Source organism: Gopherus flavomarginatus, chromosome 6 (assembly GCF_025201925.1).
Source record: "Gopherus flavomarginatus isolate rGopFla2 chromosome 6, rGopFla2.mat.asm, whole genome shotgun sequence".
Classification (NCBI taxonomy): domain Eukaryota; kingdom Metazoa; phylum Chordata; order Testudines; family Testudinidae; genus Gopherus; species Gopherus flavomarginatus.
Window position 1 is genome coordinate 11,545,782 of NC_066622.1, and position 20,303 is coordinate 11,566,084.

Genomic DNA, 20,303 nt, shown 5'->3' on the forward strand with positions numbered 1-20,303 from the left:
ATAAGTCACATACATAGACCTTCCTTTAACAGGAATGTTATGATCTGTATCCACGAAGATCAGCCTTTGATACAGAAAGTTCTATTAGGAGAGCCACTCTCACTCGTGGTTGGTCACTCAATGTCCTTTCAGTAGATGACCACCAGGGGCTAGCTCTTCATGCCAGATAAGAACAGAACATGCAAATGTCATTACCTTCCTTCTTTTTAGCTAGCATAACCCATTTGTGTTTATATGGTAACCACTCTGAACTACAGGTTTTAAAACACAACCAAAACCAGGAGGAATCCCAGTTAAACATGCTTTGCTGCAAGTAAATGAAAAGTTCTGTGTAATTACAATGCAACAGAAGATACATCAGTACAAAGCATGTGTTGTGTTTTTAATAATAATAAAAAAACAACATTATTAACTAATACCTTTGTCCACATTATAAGATGCTTTTTCTCTTCCATCTTCCACAATTCTTCCAGGAAGAGTTAACCTATGGACAAAGATGACATGTCTTATAAAATACCTGATTTATCATCTAATGGCTCAACCAGTAAAAATATATGGCACATTCTGTAAGCAGTACAGAGGATTTAACTACATGACTCTCCTTGATGTTAATGGAAGTCATGCAGCTAAATCCCTGTGCAGTACTTTGAAAGTTTACCCCCCATGCAGTAATGAAAGAGATCAGCATTTGAGAGAGAATTTGATTTTCCTGTCTTCCCAGCCAGGACAGGATTAGCATCATTACCAAGAAGATATCCTCGGCACTATGTGGAACAAGTAAAGGATTTTGCCATTTCAAGGAATGAAGAGAGTTGACCAGGAATGACAAGATAGAAAAATCCCTCTGTTATTTTAGGCTAACTGATATACTATTGTCCACCCATCTACTCAACCCCACTTATGGTATATGAACATGTGCAAGAGATGAGAGCTGGTGCTTTGATGCTTCAAGTTCCCATAACAAGAGAAAGAAAAGAGCTGTTAAAATTATACGATACTATAGGTGAAGGGTTGTCAAACTTTTTCAGTACGGACGACCTCTTAATATTGAAATTGTTTCATGGATCTTCTATACCATTCATCATTGCATTACTTATCCAACATGGAAAAAGTAATACCAGGAACGCATTTAACATATTTTAGCTTCTTTTAATGTGATTTAGCAGCTGGAAACAAGAAGAGAACCAGCACTATGTGACCAGCCAGTTCTCTGAAGACCACAGTATAGGAACTGCAGCAGTAGAATGTTCTGTAAGACACAGATATAAAGCTGATTCTCTTTTCAGTACTTTTATTTTATGAAACTCAAGGTTTTAAAATCCCTAAATTACTTGCCTGAGAAAATAAGGCTTAGCATAAAATTTAAAATCCTTTCCTTCAAAATATACATCAAACTCAGAAACTTTGGCATAAGGTACACTGATTGTTATAGTAAGAAAATCTGGATCCTGGCTCAGTTCAAATGCTGGAGTTATCATGATGAATGCAGCTGAACAGGCAACCACACTCCCTGTAAAATCCTATTGAAAAAAAAGGAAAAAAGAAAAAATATTACCTTCACAAAAGAAGATAACTACAAAAATAAATACACTTTCTACAACAGCATTTAAGCTTGGAGGAGAATGAGATACCTATATGCACCTGAATAGAACATCTATGAACTAAAGAACTGTTTACATTTTCATCATCAAGAATTGCAAAACAATCTCTTTGGTTCCTAATTATAGCTCTTTAATCAAAACAACTAAATGAAGTATTTTAAAGTGCCAAGCATATTCAGTATGTAAAGCACAGAGCTGATCGTGCTAACTTTTGGGTAATTAACTACCTCTAATAATCATGTCAATGGAGAAACAAAAGTTTTTAATTTTATCAAGAAAAAACATTCCAGCTACCTTGTTGTTGTCGTGGGGTTTTTTTTTTACACTTATACAATACAAAAGAAATCCTGAGCCCTACTAACATCATAATTAAAACCCGATAAACCTGGTAGAGGCATAATCCATTACATGAGAAGATGGTGGTACATGTCAATTTACTGACACTTATGACTAGTCATCATAATCAGAATTGGATAGAATTCAGTATACAATATTTGAAAATTGATTCCCATAGGGAGGCTATTGATCATGGTGTGTACTATTTAATCTATTATTATTCAATTCCCTTCTCCCATGCACACTTTTTTCCCCCAGAAGAATCTTTATAACATATTTAGGAATATGGTAGAAAAAATGGAAGAGGTAGAAGATGGAATTGATATGGTTCATGGGACTGACTTGCTATTGCACATATGAGTGAGTGTTAGGTTGCCCTGTTTGATTTCAGAGTTCCTAAAACCTGAGCTCTGCTATAGCCAGGGCAATCCTTACCCATACGCAAACTATGCAGCTGCGTAGGGCACCAAATTTCCCGGTGCCCTACGCAGCTGCGTGCTGCTCCAGCGGCCACCCCGAGCCCCCAGCCAACTGAGACAGCCAGGAAAGCTGCCCCCACTCCCACTTCCCCCCTTCCCATAGCTCCCACCCCTGCTCCGCACCCCCTCTTCCCAATCCTGCTCCACCCCAGCCCCGCCCCCACTCCATCCCATCACCTGAGCTACCTGCCGGGGGACTGCTGCAGGGATCTGGCACATGCTGCATTTACCAGGCAGCAGGAAGTGGAGCGACCCAGCCCCAACCCACTCCACTCTGCCTGCTCATCCTGGGGGATGGTTTACCCTTGCCCCCCACAGACCTTGGGAGCAGCCCCCACCCACGCAGAGGCCTGGGGCTGCCTCCCCACGCAGAGAGGCTGTGTAGAGCACCACAATGTCTAGAGATGGTCCTGGCTATAGCAGTTGAAAAAAAGATCAGTCTAGTAACCTGATGTGTTTTGGCTCCATTGCATTACCACATCACAGTAATGGAATCCTAACAATGATTAAAATTATAAAGGCAGGAAAAGTCTCAGTACATGTAACCTCTATATGGAGTAATTTAGATAGTCATGAATTTAATAAGTGGCTTTTACGTAAGTATCTTACAACAAATAATGAAAAGTTTGACATGGACCAACTAAACACATATCAACCAATTTTTTGGCTTCCTGCAACACTAACAGTACTCCTGACTTTCAAATACTGCATTCATTCCTGTTTTTAAAAAAGCAGATTATAATTACCCAGGCGCTAAATGTTAGATCTGTAAATTTCATTAACTGATTTAAATAAAATTTGGAAGAGAATTGTCCATATCATGGAAAGTATACTAAAGCAGAAAAAGAACTTATTAAAAAAAATCACTTAAAAGTATGCTTTGAATATGACAAAATCACAGTATCAAATTACTCACAATTTCACAACCTAAAATTCTGCTGCGCAATGAAGATATTAACACCTTATTGCACATGTAGAGGACTGTAGACCCTGAAGTGTTGAAATCCAATATTACAGAAAACAGGCTGAAAAATATGAGCCAGATTTATGATATATGAAAGCAAAACCCTCAAGAACTGGGGTGGGCAAACTTTTTCGCCCAACGGCTGTATTTGGGTAGGGAAATTGCATGCAGGGCCATGAATGTAGGGCTGGGGCAGAGAGTTGGGGTGCAGGAGGGAGTGCGGTGTGCAGAAAGAGACGCAGCGCAAGCGGCTGGAGCGCAGGAGGGGTGCAGGGTGTACAAGGGGGCTCAGGGCAGAGGGTTGGGATGCAGGAGGGGGTGCGGAGTGTGGGAGGGGGCTCAGGTGCAGAGAGGGGCACAGAGTCCGGGGGGCTCAGGGCAGAGGTGCAGGGAGGGGTGCAGAGAGCGGCAGGAGGCTCAGGACAGGGGGTTGAGGTGCAGGAGAGTTCAGGATGCAGCAGAGCCTCAGGGCAGAGGGCTGGGGTGCAGGAGGGGGATCAAGGAAGGGTGCAGGCTCCAGCCCAGCGCCACTTACCCTGAGCGATTCCAGGGTGGCACTGGCCCACAGCAGAGCTAAGGCAAGCTCCCTGCCCACCCTAGACCCGTGCGGCTCCCAGAAGCGGCCAGCACCATGTCCCTGTGTCCCCGGTGGGAGAGGGAACAAGAGAGCTCCACACGCTGCCCTCGCCTGCGGGTACCTCCCCCAAAGCTCCCATTGGCCACAGTTTTCCTCAGAGCCCTCTGCCCTCTTCCCCCCCGCACCAGAGGCCACAGGGACATGGTGCCAGCCGCTTCTGGGAGCAGTGCAGGGCCAGGACAGGCAGGAAGCCTGCCTTAGCCCTGCAGTGCCATGGGGAGTAGCAAGCCCGCGGACTGGATCCAAAGCCTTGACGGGCTGGATCCAGCCCGTGGGCCGCAAGTTGCCCATGCCTGCGCAAGATAGACAAAGTAAGGTCGTTTATGCTATCTTTTAGTTTTTTCACAAATATATTCTACATCTATAGGTCTGTTAATCCATAAATAGCAGTTTTACATCTATTGTGACATTGCAGTTTCAGGGCACCATCATTATGTTTAATTAGAGGTACAATACTGTATGCTGTATCAGAAATTCATTTCAGTTGAGTATTTCCTATCAATGTCTTTTTTGTATAACAACAGATATGGGAAGTTGATTAATACCCCACAGACAAATGTCTATCTTTTAATTCTTCCCCAAACTTCCCGTGTCCATTTTTCATTTTATGAATACATTGTTTCAGAGACTATGAATTACAAAACAAAGAAAAATGTATTGTTTCTTCATTTTTCTAAAGCACACATTCATTCATAGACCACTAAGAACTTTTCTTAAAAAAAATTCTGAAACTCTCATTATATATCATGCATACATATGTATGCTCTTTTCATACATGAATCATATGAGGTATTTCAACACATTCATAAAGAAAAAAATGTAATTATGTTCAAATCACAGTTTGTGGTCAGAGTACACAGATGTCACTTCTGTGTTAAGAAATTTGGAAAACTTCTTTGAAACTCAGTCTCCAGTCATGCAAAGATTTATGTCCGCAAGCAGTCTCACTGAGCTCAATGTCCACAAAGTGTTTGCGAGATCAGGGACTAAATAGTTTTAGTTGACCAGCAATGTTTAACTGGTCAATATCAACTTAAATAAAAATTTCACATCTGGAGGTAAAAAAGAAACTGCAACCATCCAGGGAAGAATTCCCCCAATGCTTGACTACCATATGCAGACTTACGCTGCTTCCCTAACAGTCCCAGGCAGACACAGCATTCTTGAGGTGTCAGAAGAGAATCCATAGTACTGAGCAGGAATCTAGGCTGCAGCAGAACCCATTGCCAGTCTGCATAAGGCTGCTGTAAATTAGTGTCCCACAGCTGGCCCAGAATCAATGTGACCAAAAGCAACTTAAAATTACCTTTGCCTCTCTTTCCCTAATCTGTGCTTTCTGTAAGTTACAGCTATGGATTTTTACTACAGATGCATCACTATTCCCGTTATAAACCCAGTTTTTCAGGGGATATTTTAATTCATCAACAAAATTATTTCCATCCTACCAGGCAAAAATTTGGTTTGGCTCTTATAGGGCTCCAAAACTATTCTTTTGATCAGCTAGAAATAATTTTCTTTAGGAGAAAAAAAAACCCTAAGAATTGGTTTGTTTTTTAAAAGGAAATTTATAAATTATCCTGGATACCTTTTTGGTGGATTTAAAAATAAATCCTTTAAAAACAAAAGAATTATAATTTGGAAAAGAGCTATTCTACATGGAATATAGCATTTTCACAATAGTCTTTATTAAACAGACCCACATTCTTATCACAATAACATCTTCTTTAAAGCCATAATGTGCTGCATTAACACAACACTACCTAATCTACTTAATATATCACACAGCTAATGGGGCCAATGGAAGCAGAGGCCTTGTCTACACTGCCACTTTACAGCATTGCAACTTTCTCACTCAAAGGGGGTGAAAAAACACCCCCCTTAGCATTGCAAGTTTCAGCGCAGTAACATGGCAGTGTAGAGGGTGCACCAGCACTGGGAGCTGGTCCCTTTGAGGAGATGGGTTTTTTTTAATAGCGCTGGGAGGTGCCGCGACTACACAACTACATTGCTAGTGAAGACATGACCTCAGATACTACTGCTTTTGACAACAGTTCCTTCAAATCAACACACTGATTCTGAATCACTGCTGTGTAATACATTTGCAGATAAATAAATACCATGGATCTGAATACTTGCTAGATATTTCACTTTTTCTCTTTGCAATGCTCATCACTTTAAACACCGTATAGTACGATTCTGAAGAGTGCCTTAGTTAAGTGAGAGATAAAGATCCATTAGGTCATCTAGTGCAGTGGTTCTCAAACTTTTGTACTGGTGACACCTTTCACGTAGCAAAGCTCTTTAAGTGCAACCCCCTTATAAATTTAAAATACTTTTTAATATATTTAACACCATTATAAATGCTGGATGCAAAGCAGGGTTTGGGGTGGAAGCTGACAGCTTGTGACTCCCTATGTAATAACTTTATGACCCCCTGTTGGGTCCCAACTCCCAGTTTAAGAACCTCTGATCTAGTTCATTCCCCACCAATGTAGGATTGTCCTCTACAGTGTATTTATTATCCTGTGCTTTACCCAATCAAGTTTCAATTGTCCCAAAGTGATTTAACTTCCTTCTTGTCACACCACTGCCTTTTCAGTACAATAAAGTGAAATACCTCTGACCATTATGCGGGGTTTAGACACAAGAAAGGTATTTTTTCTTTATTTCACACCCCTAACATTAAGACACTGAATTAAGTCAGAAAACTGAATAACCAAGAGCCAATTTAACTGGGATTTCGGGTAAATGTGCTTTCAAAATAAAACTTTAGGCTTATCTACACTAAGAAGCTGGACTGAGTCAACTACACCCCCCAGTTGAAACCCTACAATACTCCCCGCCTCCCCCTTCTGTGGATGCATTTATACCACTATAGCTATTGCCCTACAGAATGGGAGACTAGCTATACCAGTACATGTACCTCTATCAGTTTAACTGCATCCTTGCTACTGGATGGGGGAGAGAGCTACAGGGGACTAAAGAAACTTTACAACACTGTAACTGCACCTAAGGGTTGTGCCTGTACAACCATGTTAGTAAAGAGCAAAAAACCACACCGCTTACCAAACCAGTGGGACCCACATAGGGTGACCAGATGTCCCGATTTTTTGGGGACTTTTTTTTATACAGGATCCTATTACCCCCTACCCCATCCTGATTTTTCACACTTGCTGTCTGGTCACCCTAGACTCACACGGTCACACATCTCCCCCTCGCTCCTCGATACCAACCCTCCAAAGACACCTAGCCCAGGTTTCCAGGGTCGCTCTCGGCTCGCGGTGGGGCAGAAGGAGCCGGCTCTGGCTGCCGGGGTCGGAGCAGACGATGGAGGGCAGGGGCTGGGCCCCGCGGGGGGTGCCGAGCGGGTCTAACCTGCCCGCTGGGGGGGGAGCCAGTCCGTCTATCCCCGCGGGGGGAGGGGTGCGGGATGAGGGTCGGTCTGTCTGTCTCTCTGCCTGGGGGGAGGGTCTGTCGGTCGGTCTGTCTCCCCGCGGGGGGGGAGGGGGAAGGTCTGTCGGTCTCCCCGCGGGGGGGAGGGGGAGGGTCTGTCGGTCTCCCCGCGGGGGGAGGGGTGCGGGATGAGGGTCGGTCGGTCTGTCTGTCTCTCTGCCTGGGGGGAGGGTGTGTCGGTCGGTCTGTCTCCCCGCGGGGGGAGGGTCGGTCGGTCTGTCTGTCTCTCTGCCTGGGGGGAGGGTGTGTCGGTCGGTCTGTCTCCCCGCGGGGGGAGGGTCGGTCGGTCGGTCTGTCTCTCTGCCTGGGGGGAGGGTCTGTCGGTCGGTCTGTCTCCCCGCGGGGGGGAGGGGGAGGGTCTGTCGGTCTCCCCGCGGGGGGAGGGGTGCGGGATGAGGGTCGGTCGGTCTGTCTGTCTCTCTGCCTGGGGGGAGGGTGTGTCGGTCGGTCTCCCCGCGGGGGGAGGGGTGCGGGATGAGGGTCGGTCTGTCGGTCGGTCTGTCTCCCCGCGGGGGGGGAGGGGGAGGGTCTGTCGGTCGGTCTGTCTGTCTCTCTGCCTGGGGGGAGGGTCTGTCGGTCGGTCTGTCTCCCCGCAGGGGGAGGGGTGCGGGATGAGGGTCGGTCTGTCGGTCGGTCTGTCTCCCCGCGGGGGGGAGGGGGAGGGTCTGTCGGTCGGTCTGTCTCCCCGCGGGGGAAGGGGTGCGGGATGAGGGTCGGTCTGTCGGTCGGTCTGTCTCTCTGCCTGGGGGGAGGGTCTGTCGGTGGGTCTGTCTCCCCGCGGGGGGGAGGGGGAGGGTCTGTCGGTCGGTCTGTCTCCCGCGGGGGGAGGGGTGCGGGATGAGGGTCTGTCTGTCTGTCTGTCTGTCTCTCTGCCTGGGGGGAGGGTCTGTCTCCCCGCGGGGGGGAGGGGGAGGGTCTGTCGGTCTCCCCGCGGGGGCAGTGAGGACCGGTAAGCCCGCGCGGCCAGGCAGGAACGGCGGCGCAGGCGCGCTTGGGACCCCGGCCACCCTCCCCGCGCCGCCACTTACTGCGGCGCCGCCGCCGCCACCTCCTCCCTCGCACGCGGACCAGGCTGCGCGCTGCCCGCGCGTGACCCGGACGCACATGGCGTTGGGCAGGGGCGGGGACACAGGCCGCAGAGCGCGGGAAGGGGCGGGGCTAGTGGAGACTCCACCCGCGGCAGGGCTGAGCAGCCCCGCCTCCGAGAGTGCCCCCCCTTTCCTGCTTATTGTGTTGTTGCTCGGCGCCGCCCGCGCTGAAAACACGGCAGTGGTGGCGCTCGCCCGCCCAGGTCATCCGTCCTCACGCTTCGTGGTGTCCCTGCTGAGGGGAAAGCCGCCCCTCCTCGCCCCCTTCACACATAGCCCGGACCCCTGGGTTCTCTTCCTGCCCCTGCCACGCGGTGTGAGGGGGCCGCAGGGGTCTGGTGGCTCTGGCTAAGTGGGGATTTCTCCGGGTTCAGGGCAGGTTCCTGAAGCCACTGCAAAGGCTCCCGTTGTCCTCAGGGGCTGAGGCCCTTGGGCCTAGCCCAACATCAGGAGGGGGCCAGCGCTTGGCCTGTTTCAGCCCCAAGTGGTTCCTTAAGGGAAGAAGCGGAAGTCACAAATTCAAATCCTGGGTTCACCTTCCCCTGACACCAACCCTCCTTCCTTCCTTCTTTCAGGGGTGCTGTGGAGCTGTCTGTAATGTTCTCTGGGCAGCAGGCAGGCATGAAAAGTATCACCATTAGTCCATTAAAAATAAACTACATTTTAAAAATGTGGTTACAAAGTGAAGCACTCAAAAGTCAGGAAAGGGGAAAGTTAAAGTTGCCTGCACAACCTTAACTCTGCCCTCTTTTGTGTATCAATTTTTTTTCTAGTTGTAGATACACTTTGTGACATCTGGAAGTAATTGATACCACCATGCACATTATAGATATGGCCACATACTATTTTATAATTATACTGCTGGGTCAGGCCCTTGGAAGTAGATGCCACATAAGAGCTAGAAATATGAGATGGGCTTGTAATGAAATAAAAGCAAACATATAGCAAGAAAAACCAACTGTGGGGAAGAGAGAATGAAAGAATACAGACTGAGAGTCAAGCAAATAAAATGACAGATGAAGATTTAAATTAATTTGAAAGATTATAGGAATTTTTTGAAAACTGAAAAATGTATCAAGCGGAGGGAAACCTTCAGAAAGAATGGATAAACAGAGTATCATTCACATAACTTGTCCCACTAAAGTAAACAGGTGAAGGTGAATGATATTATATATGTGAATGGCTCTTTGCAAGAACAAGTCCTAACTAATCAATCCATAGATCAGAAATACAAATTTTAAAGAGAAAATAGACAAAGAACCTCAAAGAAAACATTAAAAGCAGAAAAGCTGAGGCTAAAAGGCAAAGATATTCAACAACATTTGTTTTAAATAGCATAGAGTGTTAAAGCCATACCTATTGTGAAGGAGGGACACTGTCTTGGTTTTCAGTTCAAAATAATTATCCACATTTTTAAATGTTGGTATATGAAGACCCCCATTGAAATGTATCATGAATCTTTTTCCTAAAGGGGAAAAAAAGAGGCTTATTTTTTTTTACCTCTGCTGGTAGTTGCTTTAAATAGAAAGAAACACATTCTTCCAGGCTACAGAGAAATGCTCTTTTTCTTTAAAATATAAAACTCCACCTGCTGGAAAGCCCGAGCATATGAGCAAATAACATCACAGCATTACAAAACACCTGTCCAACTGGAAAGGAGATGGAACAGTACTTAAATTGCTGTAATCTAGATAAAATATTGGATCCCTGAAATAGTCACTCAGATTCACATCATCATCTTCAGGCTTCTGGTTTGCAGAATCTCAGTCTACCAGAATGATGTAAGTGTTATTTAGATGGTTTTTCTGAGATCAGAATAGAGGAATTATAGAGGAAAATCACAATTGTTCATCCCTAGTACCTTCAGAAACCAGTTAGAAACAAAAGATTTTGACTTCTCCTGTCTTAATGCCTTTGGGGCTCCCCACTAATTAAACATTCCTTAATCTGAGTTTGTTTCCAAGTCATTGAATAGTTTTTCTGGACTTTATAGTCCATAGTAGTTTCAATTATAAAAGCATTTTGACCATCAATAGATAGTTTAGTAGCTTTATTTCTTCTTGCGGCCTTTTACAGTCTTTATTCATTTTATTTCCATAGAGAAGATATGGAATCCTGAATCACACTGTTCTTCTATGTCATGTTTTTTTATTTTTAAAAAATAAATCTAATATCACGTATTAAATATGTTTTTAGCACTAGACACAGGAAGGTATGAATCATGTCTTTTATTGGCTTTGGGATCATGTTTTCAAACTTCGAATGATTTTTTTAAAAGTGGAATTTAAACAAAATCAAGGAAGTATGTGTAATATACTTCCTAGTGTGTCTAGGTAGATCAGGGGTAGGCAACCTATGGCACGTGTGCTGAAGGTGGCACAAGAGCTGAATTTCAGCAACACTCACAGTGCCAGGGTCCTGGCTACCGGTCAGGGAGGCTCTGCATTTTAATTTAATTTTAAAAGAAGCTTCTTAAACATTTTTTTAAACTTACTTACTTTACATACAACAATAGTTTAGTTATATATTACAGACTTATAGAAAGAGACCTTCTAAAAAGGTTAAAATGTATTACTGGCACGCGAAACCTTAAATTAGAGTGAATAAATGAAGACTTGGCACAGCACTTCTGAAAGGTTGCCAACCTCTGAGGTAGATGGAATGATAGACTTGTTCAAGAATGTGTGTGTGTGTGCGTGTGTGTGTGCACGCATTCGCATGTGCGCACGTGGGTTGAATGCATGGAAGAGAGAGAGAGATCATGTTGTTTTAGCTGTTACCTGCTCAAGGATATAAGCCTTAATACTACTGTACATAACACAAAGACCCTGGTCGTGACCTAAGCTGTGAACTCCAAGTGCCAGTTCTGTGCCAGAAAGATTTCCTGCTGGCATGGGGCTAATGGAAAAGTGGAGAGGCATGTCAGGGTGTGGCAAGGAGTTACAGGGGGCGATTGACATTGCACTCTGGCTGTGGCCAGCTCCACAGGAAGTTATGGCAGCACAATGTAAATTAGAGCTGCCCCTGGAGCTGCTCCAGCTAACAACTCCAGAAATTCAGAGGGCACAAAGGTAGCATACATCAGCCTTTGCATCCCTGTGACTGCCTCTCCATTTTTACTGCAATCCAGAATCAGGGTCAAATTCACTTTTAGCCCAAGTGATAGCGTCCTATTTTTTTGAAGCAGGAGGCCTGAGTTATTTTCCTGCTTAAAACTGTAACCCACTCTCCAGATACATTACATGTCCCCTTCTATGCCCAATCCAAAGAGAATGTGAGTCTGTTACAGAACCTGGCTCTTTAGCTCAAGCTTCAGCAACTCATGCAGCTAGCTGTTTCAGTGCCCAGCATCCACCAAGGTGGTAGCTGTAATACAGCCTGAAAATCTCTGTGCCAGAAAACAAAATTGACTAGGAAGGTGTCATTCTTACCATTATTTTCAGAGTAGAATCAAGATTTAGCTACAATTAATTAGTTAATTCTAGTTCAGCAATAAAAAGCCCTAGTTAGCCCTTTACAAGCATTTGGAAACTCTGTTTTGCAGTGTGCAGGATCACCACATTATTTCTCCAAGCTCTCCCTCTATGATGTGATACCTTGAACAGATACACCTATTATCCAAGAGTCAGGATAGGTGCAAGGATGTTTCACGTCCTAGATGAAACTTCCACCTTGCGCTCCCTCCCCCCGAGCCCTGTGGCAGCTCTCCGCCCCCCCCAAAGCGCCCCCCCCGTGGCAGCTCCACACACCCCCTCCTCCCTGAAGCGCCCCCCCTGCAATAGCTCCCCGCAGCCCAGGGAGCCATGTGGCAGTTCCCCACCCCAGCTCACCTCTGCTCTGCCTCCTCCCCGAGCATGCCATCACCATTCCACTTCTCCCGCCTCCCAGGCTTGCAGCGCCAATCAGCTGTTTGGCGCCACAAGCCTGGGAGGGAGAGAAGCAGAGCAGAGTGGTGTGCTCAGGGGAGGAAGCGGAGCAGAGGTGAGCTGGGGTGGGGAGTTCCCCTGCGTGCCGCCCCCCGACACACACACTTGCTGCAGGCGGCCCTCCCTGTGCCCCTCCTGCCCCAGGTCCCTCTGCCTAAATGCCAGCGACAACCAGGGCAGCCAAAGATCCAGCTGTCGCAGTTGCCGCCAAAGGACCCGAAATGCCACCCGCCAAATGCTAGCGCCCTAGGCAGTGCCTAGGTCGCCTAATGGGTTGCACCGGCCCTGCCAAGGGTAAAATAGTTATACAAGTTTAGCAAAATGCGTGCCCAGTTTCCACGTTACATAATTTGGCATCATTTACAGGACTGCGTAATGAAAAGCCAGCTGGATCTTATGCTAATGTTAGAATATAACTTTCTCACTAATACAAAACATTTCATTTTATTATGTTTAAACTGGAGGAAAATGTAAACTAAAACATTATAGAGAGAGCAATTTTTGGCTTTTAAATGTTTTTCTGATTTAGAGACCAAATCTCTCATTGCTCAAAAGCCACATCTTAATGGAAATATGAAGAAATCATCTTCTATGTCATCAGATTCCTCTAAACTGGCAGACTCATGTGGATGTGATTATAGGGCAGATTTTTCTTTATGACTATAATCTATTGTAATGCAGTTTATACTGGTCAGATTCCCATGCTAAACTATTCAGTTTATGAAGGCTTCTTGATCCTAAGTATTTCCAATAATAATAGAATCATTGCTGATATTTAATGACTGTTTTACATGTCCATAACTCTTTTCTATCTTTGATTGTCTTCCATGCCTTTTGCAGTCCTAATCCAAAGCCTTCAAGAATCTTTTTAAATCTCAATTATCATAAGTGGGAAATGATATTACAGACATTGGGCCAAACTAAACCCTGATGCATCTAAAGCACTTGTCTACATGGGATGGTACCATGTGGCAAACCAGGATATGAATCTACAGTGCACTAGCTTGCCATGTAGTAACATCTTGTGTGGACACTGCTACAATGTTCTATAAGTTCTGCAGTGCGCTTTGACTAACCGCCATTTCAAACAGCAGTATGCCAAAGTGCACTACAAAACTTTTAGTGTGCTGTAGCAGTGTCTACATGGGATGTTACTGCCTGGCAAGCTAGTGCACTGTAAATTCATACTCTGGCTTGTCGTGCACTATGTAAACAATCCCTTAGAATTCAATGGAGCTGCACTTTGGATGAATTTAACTTATTAAATCCTTATTGTCCCTCCTCACATTTCTTATGTTTATTAACTGTCCCAAGCCCAGTGGTTAAAACATTGATAGTGTTCCCTACCAATGTCTACAGTTTTAGAGAATGTAAACAGATGTTAGCATGATATGTACATGATTCATAGACAGCTAATTATATTCAATTATATATCCCCACCATCTGAAACTAGGATTGTAATCATGGCAAAGTATACGTGTGTGGGGAAGATGCTGGGATTGTGGACGTGGCAACTGGGGAGAGGAATGTTGGGATTGTGAGGATAAAAAGAAAGAAATATTTCATGGTTAAGGAAGTGCATTGGGGCTCAGGAAATCTGGGTTTAATTCCTGACTCAGCTACTGGCTTCCTGTGTGACTTTGGGCCTGATTAATAGAGGTTCCGAGCACCCACAACTCCAGTCAAAGTCCAGGGACTCTTCAGATACTTTAGCACCTCTAAAAATCAAGGGTGAAATCGTGGCTTCGTTGAAATCAATGAGGCTTGAATTTCCCACTCTGTGCCTCAATTCCCTATCTGTAAAATAGAGATAATAATACTTCTCTACTTCACAGGGGCTCTGATTGTAGGGCACTCATATACTAAGACAAGGGGAGCCATAAATATTCCTACGTAGATAGTGGAGTGGGAAAAGGGGAATTCTCAGATTGTGTGTGGGTGTGGCCACTGGACAATGCTTAAACGTGCATGTGAAAATGAGGCTGGAGAGCATAGTACCACCATTTCTTCCCAGGTAGCACCAGTAGGGAGATAAAGTAGGTTTGCATTTTACCCCTGGTGATTCCCAGGCCTGTGCAGTTTACCATCTAAAGAGCTGTTTAATCATCAGAAGGGGCCCCAGAGAGCCTCCAAAACATGAGACATATTTACAATACCAAAGTGTGTAACAAGGTAATTTTTAAGTAATAATATATTTGTCAAAACAGTCCAGTTAAAGCTACAGTAGAAGAAGTTTCACTTATTTGTGCTGGCTACAACCACAGATATAGATCTAAACCATCTGTCTGAGTGGCCTGTCTCTGTAACTGCTGCAATATATTATCAGGACTTGACATGAATGCCAATTCATCACACAGCCAAAAGAAACAAAAAAAGAGCTGCATGCAATGGAGAACTATGGGCAGAATATAATGGATTTAAAGGCAGAGTAATGTAACTCTGCATAAAATCCCTACTTACTGCTTTCCTGAGCTGATTTTGCTTGAGTGTATCATCTTATGGTACTTTAAGCAGGGCCAATGCAACCATTTAGGCAACCTAGGCGCTTGCCTAGGGCGCTAGGATTTGGGAGGGCGCCATTTTCTTTGGCAGCGACCCAGGGCCGTCCGGGGGGGGCAAGCGGGGCAATTTGCCCCAGGCCCCGGGCTCTAGGGGCCCCCACGAGAATTTTTCAGGGCTCCTGGAGCGGGGTCCTTCACTCGCTCCGGGGGGCCCGGAAAACTCTTGCGGGGCCGGGCCCTGGAGCTTCTTCCGCTCCCAGTCTTCGCCGGCGGGGGGATCCTTCCACTCCAGGGTGGAAGGACCCCCCGCCAGTGAATTACCGCCGAAGCGGGACCTGCCGCCGAAGTGCAACCTGGTCTTTGGTGGTAATTCGGCGGCTGGGGGCCCTTCCATTCCGGGACCCACTGCCGAAGTGCCCCGAAGACCTGCGGCGGGGGTCCCCCGCTGCCGAACAGGGCCAGCTCTAGACTTTTCGCCGCGCAGGGGGCGCCTTGCCGCTTGCTGGTCCCGTGGCTCCGGTGGACCTCCCACAGGCACGCCTGCGGATGCTCCACTGGAGCCGTGGGACCAGCGGACCCTCTGCAGGAACGCCTGTGGGAGGTCCACCAGAGCCGCCTGCCGCCGACGGCCCCAGGCGCCCGGAATCCTCTGGGCGGCCCTGCAGCGACCATGGCGGCCGGTGCCCCGGTTGCCGCCGGCATTTAGGCGGCGGGAGCTGGGGCAGGGGAGCGCAGGGAGGGGACGGCATGCAGGGGAACTCCCTGCCCCAGCTTATCCCTGCCCCACCTCCTCCCTGAGCACGCTGGGGCTGCTTCACTTCTCCTGCCTCCCAGGCTTGCGGTGCCAGTCAGCTTAGGCGCCACAAGCCTGGGAGGTGGGAGAAGTGAAGCAACCACGGTGTGCTCAGAGTGGAGGCAGAGCAGCGGTGAGCTGGGGAGTAGGGGGGGTGCCTCAGGGCAGAGGGAAGGAGCTGCCACGGGAGGGGGTGCCTCAGGGCGGGGGCGCGGGGGCGGGAGAGGGCAGAAGGTTGGAAGTTTTGCCTAGGGCGCGAAACATCCTTGCACCGGCCCTGACTTTAAGGAGTTCATATCCCTACAATGGCTTGATTTAAAGTAAATGAGAGTGAGCAGATAGGTGAGTGGCACAGTACAAGTTATTGCAAAAGTGAAGGGTGAAAATATCCCTGTAAAAATCCCCTACATGTTTTGCAAACTGCATAATTTGCAATGGCCCATGGCTCTCCTACATACAAGTTAGATGTAAACAACAGATGGTGTAAAACGGAGCAAGGCAAATGTCAGAGCTTTTGTTATTGATACCTCTTCCTGTTATAGAGAATGAGTGTGTAATTCTTTTATAGGACAGTATCTAACTGCTGAAAAAAGCACACGTGTTTGTGCTTGTGGTTCTTCTGTGCTTTTTCATTTACTATTGCTATTTTCTCCTGCTGTGAAGTCATTTATATTTTCGCATCTGCTCTGAACCTAAGTTAAATTAAGTTTTCAATATTAAATGTAGATAGATTTTATCATATAGTTCTAATAAAAGAAGTGCTGTGTTGTTCTTTTCAGTTCAGTAAACTCTTTCCAGGAATATTAGACTTAAGTACATTGTGGGATACTGACAATCTCAAAGAAGATAACTTAAATCACATAGGACCTGATCCTGCAAAACTGCAAATGTCTTCCATAAGGTGTTTGGATACCAAGGTGAGAAGCATGGCACATAAGCCCAGCTGACTAATTTCATATGAATGAAACAGGATCAGGTTCCTTAATGATTATTTTCTTTATTTTTAAAAAATGCTTGAATTCTTTTTTATTTTGTATCTTAAACTCCTATTACCCAGCAACATTCAATCTCCTAATTGGAATCTCTAGAGCAATCTTAAGGAAGTAGTTACTAATAGGAAACAGGTACCAGTGTTAAACTTGTACATTATCAGATATACGTGTACAATCCTGACTTGAATCTCTTTAAATTCACCTAGGTCTTCTCTCTGTCCATAGACCTGCCATGGGCAATCTCCCAGGTATTTGGACAAATCTTTTAAAAGTGTTTTGCTATTGTTTATTATTAATTGTTATTTGTATTATGGGGCCATCCTTAGATTCCAGTCAAGATCAGAGATCCGCTGTGCTAAGGCATGGTGCAAACATGTAATGATCAGATCTTTTATTTATAAAATGTAAACTTGGGTCCTAAACTACCTGACACTGACCTTTAATAATCCTTTCTGACTATCTTTAAATAATTATCTTTTTCCTAATTGCACCTGTGTACTCAGTGTGTGGAAAAAAATGTATCTGCTACATTGATGCATAGATATATAGATGTATAGATCATTAAAAATGCATTAAAATATTTTTTAGAAAGACCCAGCGTCAAACATGCTGGGCAAATTATGCATTTATTAACTAACAAGACAAGAAAACTAAATAACAGCCGGAACAGTGCAAACAGGATGGAGAGCTGCCCTGACAGGATATCAATGGATTCCCTGGGTTGCATAAAGCTGGTGTAGCTTCCTTGGTGTGGGGGATCAGGGATGTGACAGAAAGCAGGAGGGGATCCGTTTGGAGCACATTAGGCTCCAGTAATCTCTTGTCAGTGCAGCAAAGCTCTGAGAGAGCATTCTTGCCAACATAGTGCACAGCAGCCCTTGGCTTGGTCTCCAGTCCGTATTAGGATCAGGGGAACAGAAACGTAGCTTTCTGGTTCCTACACTGAGCATATTTCATCTGGCCCTAGAGATCTGGCCCAATCTATTTAACTAAGAAAAGAGTTGTAAGTTCGAGTCAAGCAAAAGAAATGCAGCTAACAGAATATCCAGAGAAGATTCTCCAAAATGACTCCTGCCAGATTCTTTATCAGTTCTCACATTTTCAGCAGAGTGACTGACAATGTTCTTTTCTCAACGTTTATTCTTTACGTGTGAAGATCCAACTCCTGCCATTCTTACTGCTCATTTTGGCAGGATTTGATCCTAAAGGCAAATCTGATTTTAAAAGCACAGGGTATTGTAACATATGGAACTGAATACCTAATCATCTCACTCTTTTGCACTGGATGCATCATGTACAATGCCCTGGATCCGTCACTACCTGTGAGTCTGGTATAAGAAAAAAAACACTGTGGAGTGCAGGCGTTATTTCAGAAAACAGAAACAACTTGGCTGATTTATTTATCTGGGGCCTATCCTTTACTCACATGAGCAGTGCTGTGATTTCAGTGGGGTTTCTCAAATTAGTAAGTGTTGCAGGGGCTAGCCCCTGGTTTAAAAGCCTGCCATTGAAATAGTCCCCTGAGAAACACATTTAGTTTTCCTGAGGGCATCAGGAGCCATCAGCCACACTTCAGTACTACACAAATAACTTAAAGATACTCAATGAAACCATGAGACAACACTGAGCAGACAATTCCAGTTTGTTTCAGGAATTAAATGTGTCTTAACGTATGTCTACACTGCAATAAAAGACCTGGGGCTGGCCTGGGTCAGCTGACTCAGGGTATGTCTACACTACCCGCCAGATTGGTGGGTAGTGATCGATCTATTGGGGATTGATTTATCGTGTCTAGTGTAGACGTGATAAAATCGATCCCCGATCGCTCTGCCATCGACTCCAGAACTCCACTGCGGCGAGAGGTGGAAGCGGAGTCAACGGGGGAGTGGCAGTGGTTGATTCGCCGCCATCCTCACAGCCAGGTAAATCTATTCGTGTAGCTGAAGTTGCGTATCTTAGGTCGACTCCACCCCCCCTCCAGTGTAGACCTAGCCTCAGGCTCAGCAAGTCTATAAAACAGCAGTGCAGCCATTCAAACTCAGGCTGGAGCTGGGCTCTGGGACCCCTTGAGTGGAGAAGGTCCCAGAGCCGGGGCTCCAGTTTGAGCCCGAACATCTACATTGCAGTTTTGAAGCCTGTAGTAGAGTGGATCTCTGCTCCAGCCCTGAAGGGGTTAAAACAGCCCTGGATAAGGGGCTGGGGCTGGAGAAAGCAGCCTTTTAGGCTGAGCTGATTGGAGAAGTGGCAGCAGCTGGGGCCATGCCCCAAACTGGGCAACAGGCCCTTATATAAGGGCAGAGAAGCTAGGCGCCAAGATAGTCTCTTTCTATGTTCAGAGAGAGGGAAGGGCCTGGCTGTAGGGAACCAAATAAGGTACCTAGGGTGAAGCAGGGCTGGGGAGCTCTTGCCTTGAAAGCCCTAGGCTGCAGCCTGGCAGAAGGCTAAGAGGTACTGGGGGTTGCAGGGTGCAACCCAGGGGTAGGCCAAGGCAGCAGTCCAACCCCCTTTGCCAATGATGAGAGGCTAATACTGCAGTCTGCCCCAGGGCGTGGGGCTAGCTAATGACAGGGCAGTTGCCAAGACACTGAGGCAAAGTGGGGATAGAGAGGGTGGGGAGTTCCCAGGGAGGGGAAACCCCTAAGAAAGAAGGGGTTACTGCTAGGGGGCAGAACCCCCCATAAAAGGGGCACTGGGGTCCAGGGAGGGACATGGGGCCAGTAGCCAAAAGGCAGATCACTGGCCTGCAGAGGGTGCTCTGAGCTGGAATTTGAGCTAATTCCCAGGACAACCAGTAGGAGGCACCGTGGGGGTGAGTGATGCCCTGTTACAAAGCCCCACAGCTGGAGCCCCTTGAGCTCAAGTCAGCTGACCTGGGCCAGCTGTGGCTCTGCTGCAGATCTTGTATCAAGCGCACACCCTTAAAGAGAAAACTTGGGGGCCCTATTTCCCTAGAACAGCTATGTTACTCCAGATATTTGTGACTATAATGCCTCCATCCTTTGGGTAGTTAAATTCTAGCCCAAAGGGATAATATTAATACATGCATTTCTATAAAACCTTTCATCCCAGGATCACAAATCAATTTACAAACCTCACTGAGCTTGATTCCCTAATCTGTAAGATAGGTCAACATTGTCATCTCCATTGATCTTGTACTGGTGGGTGAAATAACCTGCCCTCAGTCATAGCAAGGCAAGTCCAAAGCACAAGAAAGGTAAGTGGATTCCTGTATTCCTGCACTCCCATGAAAATTTCACAACTCACCACCCATCATAATTTACCTCTGGCAAGTGGGAGGTGAATGGTGTGTGTGATAAGGTGCGGATGTGTGTTGAGGTGCATAGTAGATAGCATCTCAGTATCTGATTTCCCAATCTGGCAGCACAGATGGAAGAAATGTATTTGAGGGACTGATATATCCCCATCCACTGCTTCTCCTCCACACCCTACATACACACTCACATAACCATGGCACTTTTAGGACCTGCCAGTCATGAGTTTAGCCCTGGGTAATACAGTAAGTCAGTGGTAGA

General features: G+C 46.0%; 1 protein-coding gene across 5 annotated transcripts in view; it reads right to left on the minus strand.

Annotated features, from left to right (window-relative positions):
• Positions 1 to 8,576, minus strand: part of SHQ1 (SHQ1, H/ACA ribonucleoprotein assembly factor) — a 113,391-nt gene extending 104,815 nt beyond the window's left edge. For 2 of the 5 annotated variants that reach the window (XR_007774956.1, XM_050957389.1), the window contains exons 1-3: positions 8,499 to 8,576; positions 1,336 to 1,520; positions 420 to 484 (exon numbers count right to left, since the gene is read on the minus strand). Coding sequence is in view for 4 of the 5 variants with exons in the window: in XM_050957389.1 (XP_050813346.1) it covers positions 420 to 484; positions 1,336 to 1,520; positions 8,499 to 8,576 (328 nt within the window). In the remaining variant the exon portion in view is untranslated. The other 3 variants (XM_050957392.1, XM_050957391.1, XM_050957390.1) reach the window with 3 other exon arrangements.
• Positions 8,577 to 20,303: the final 11,727 nt, after the last annotated feature.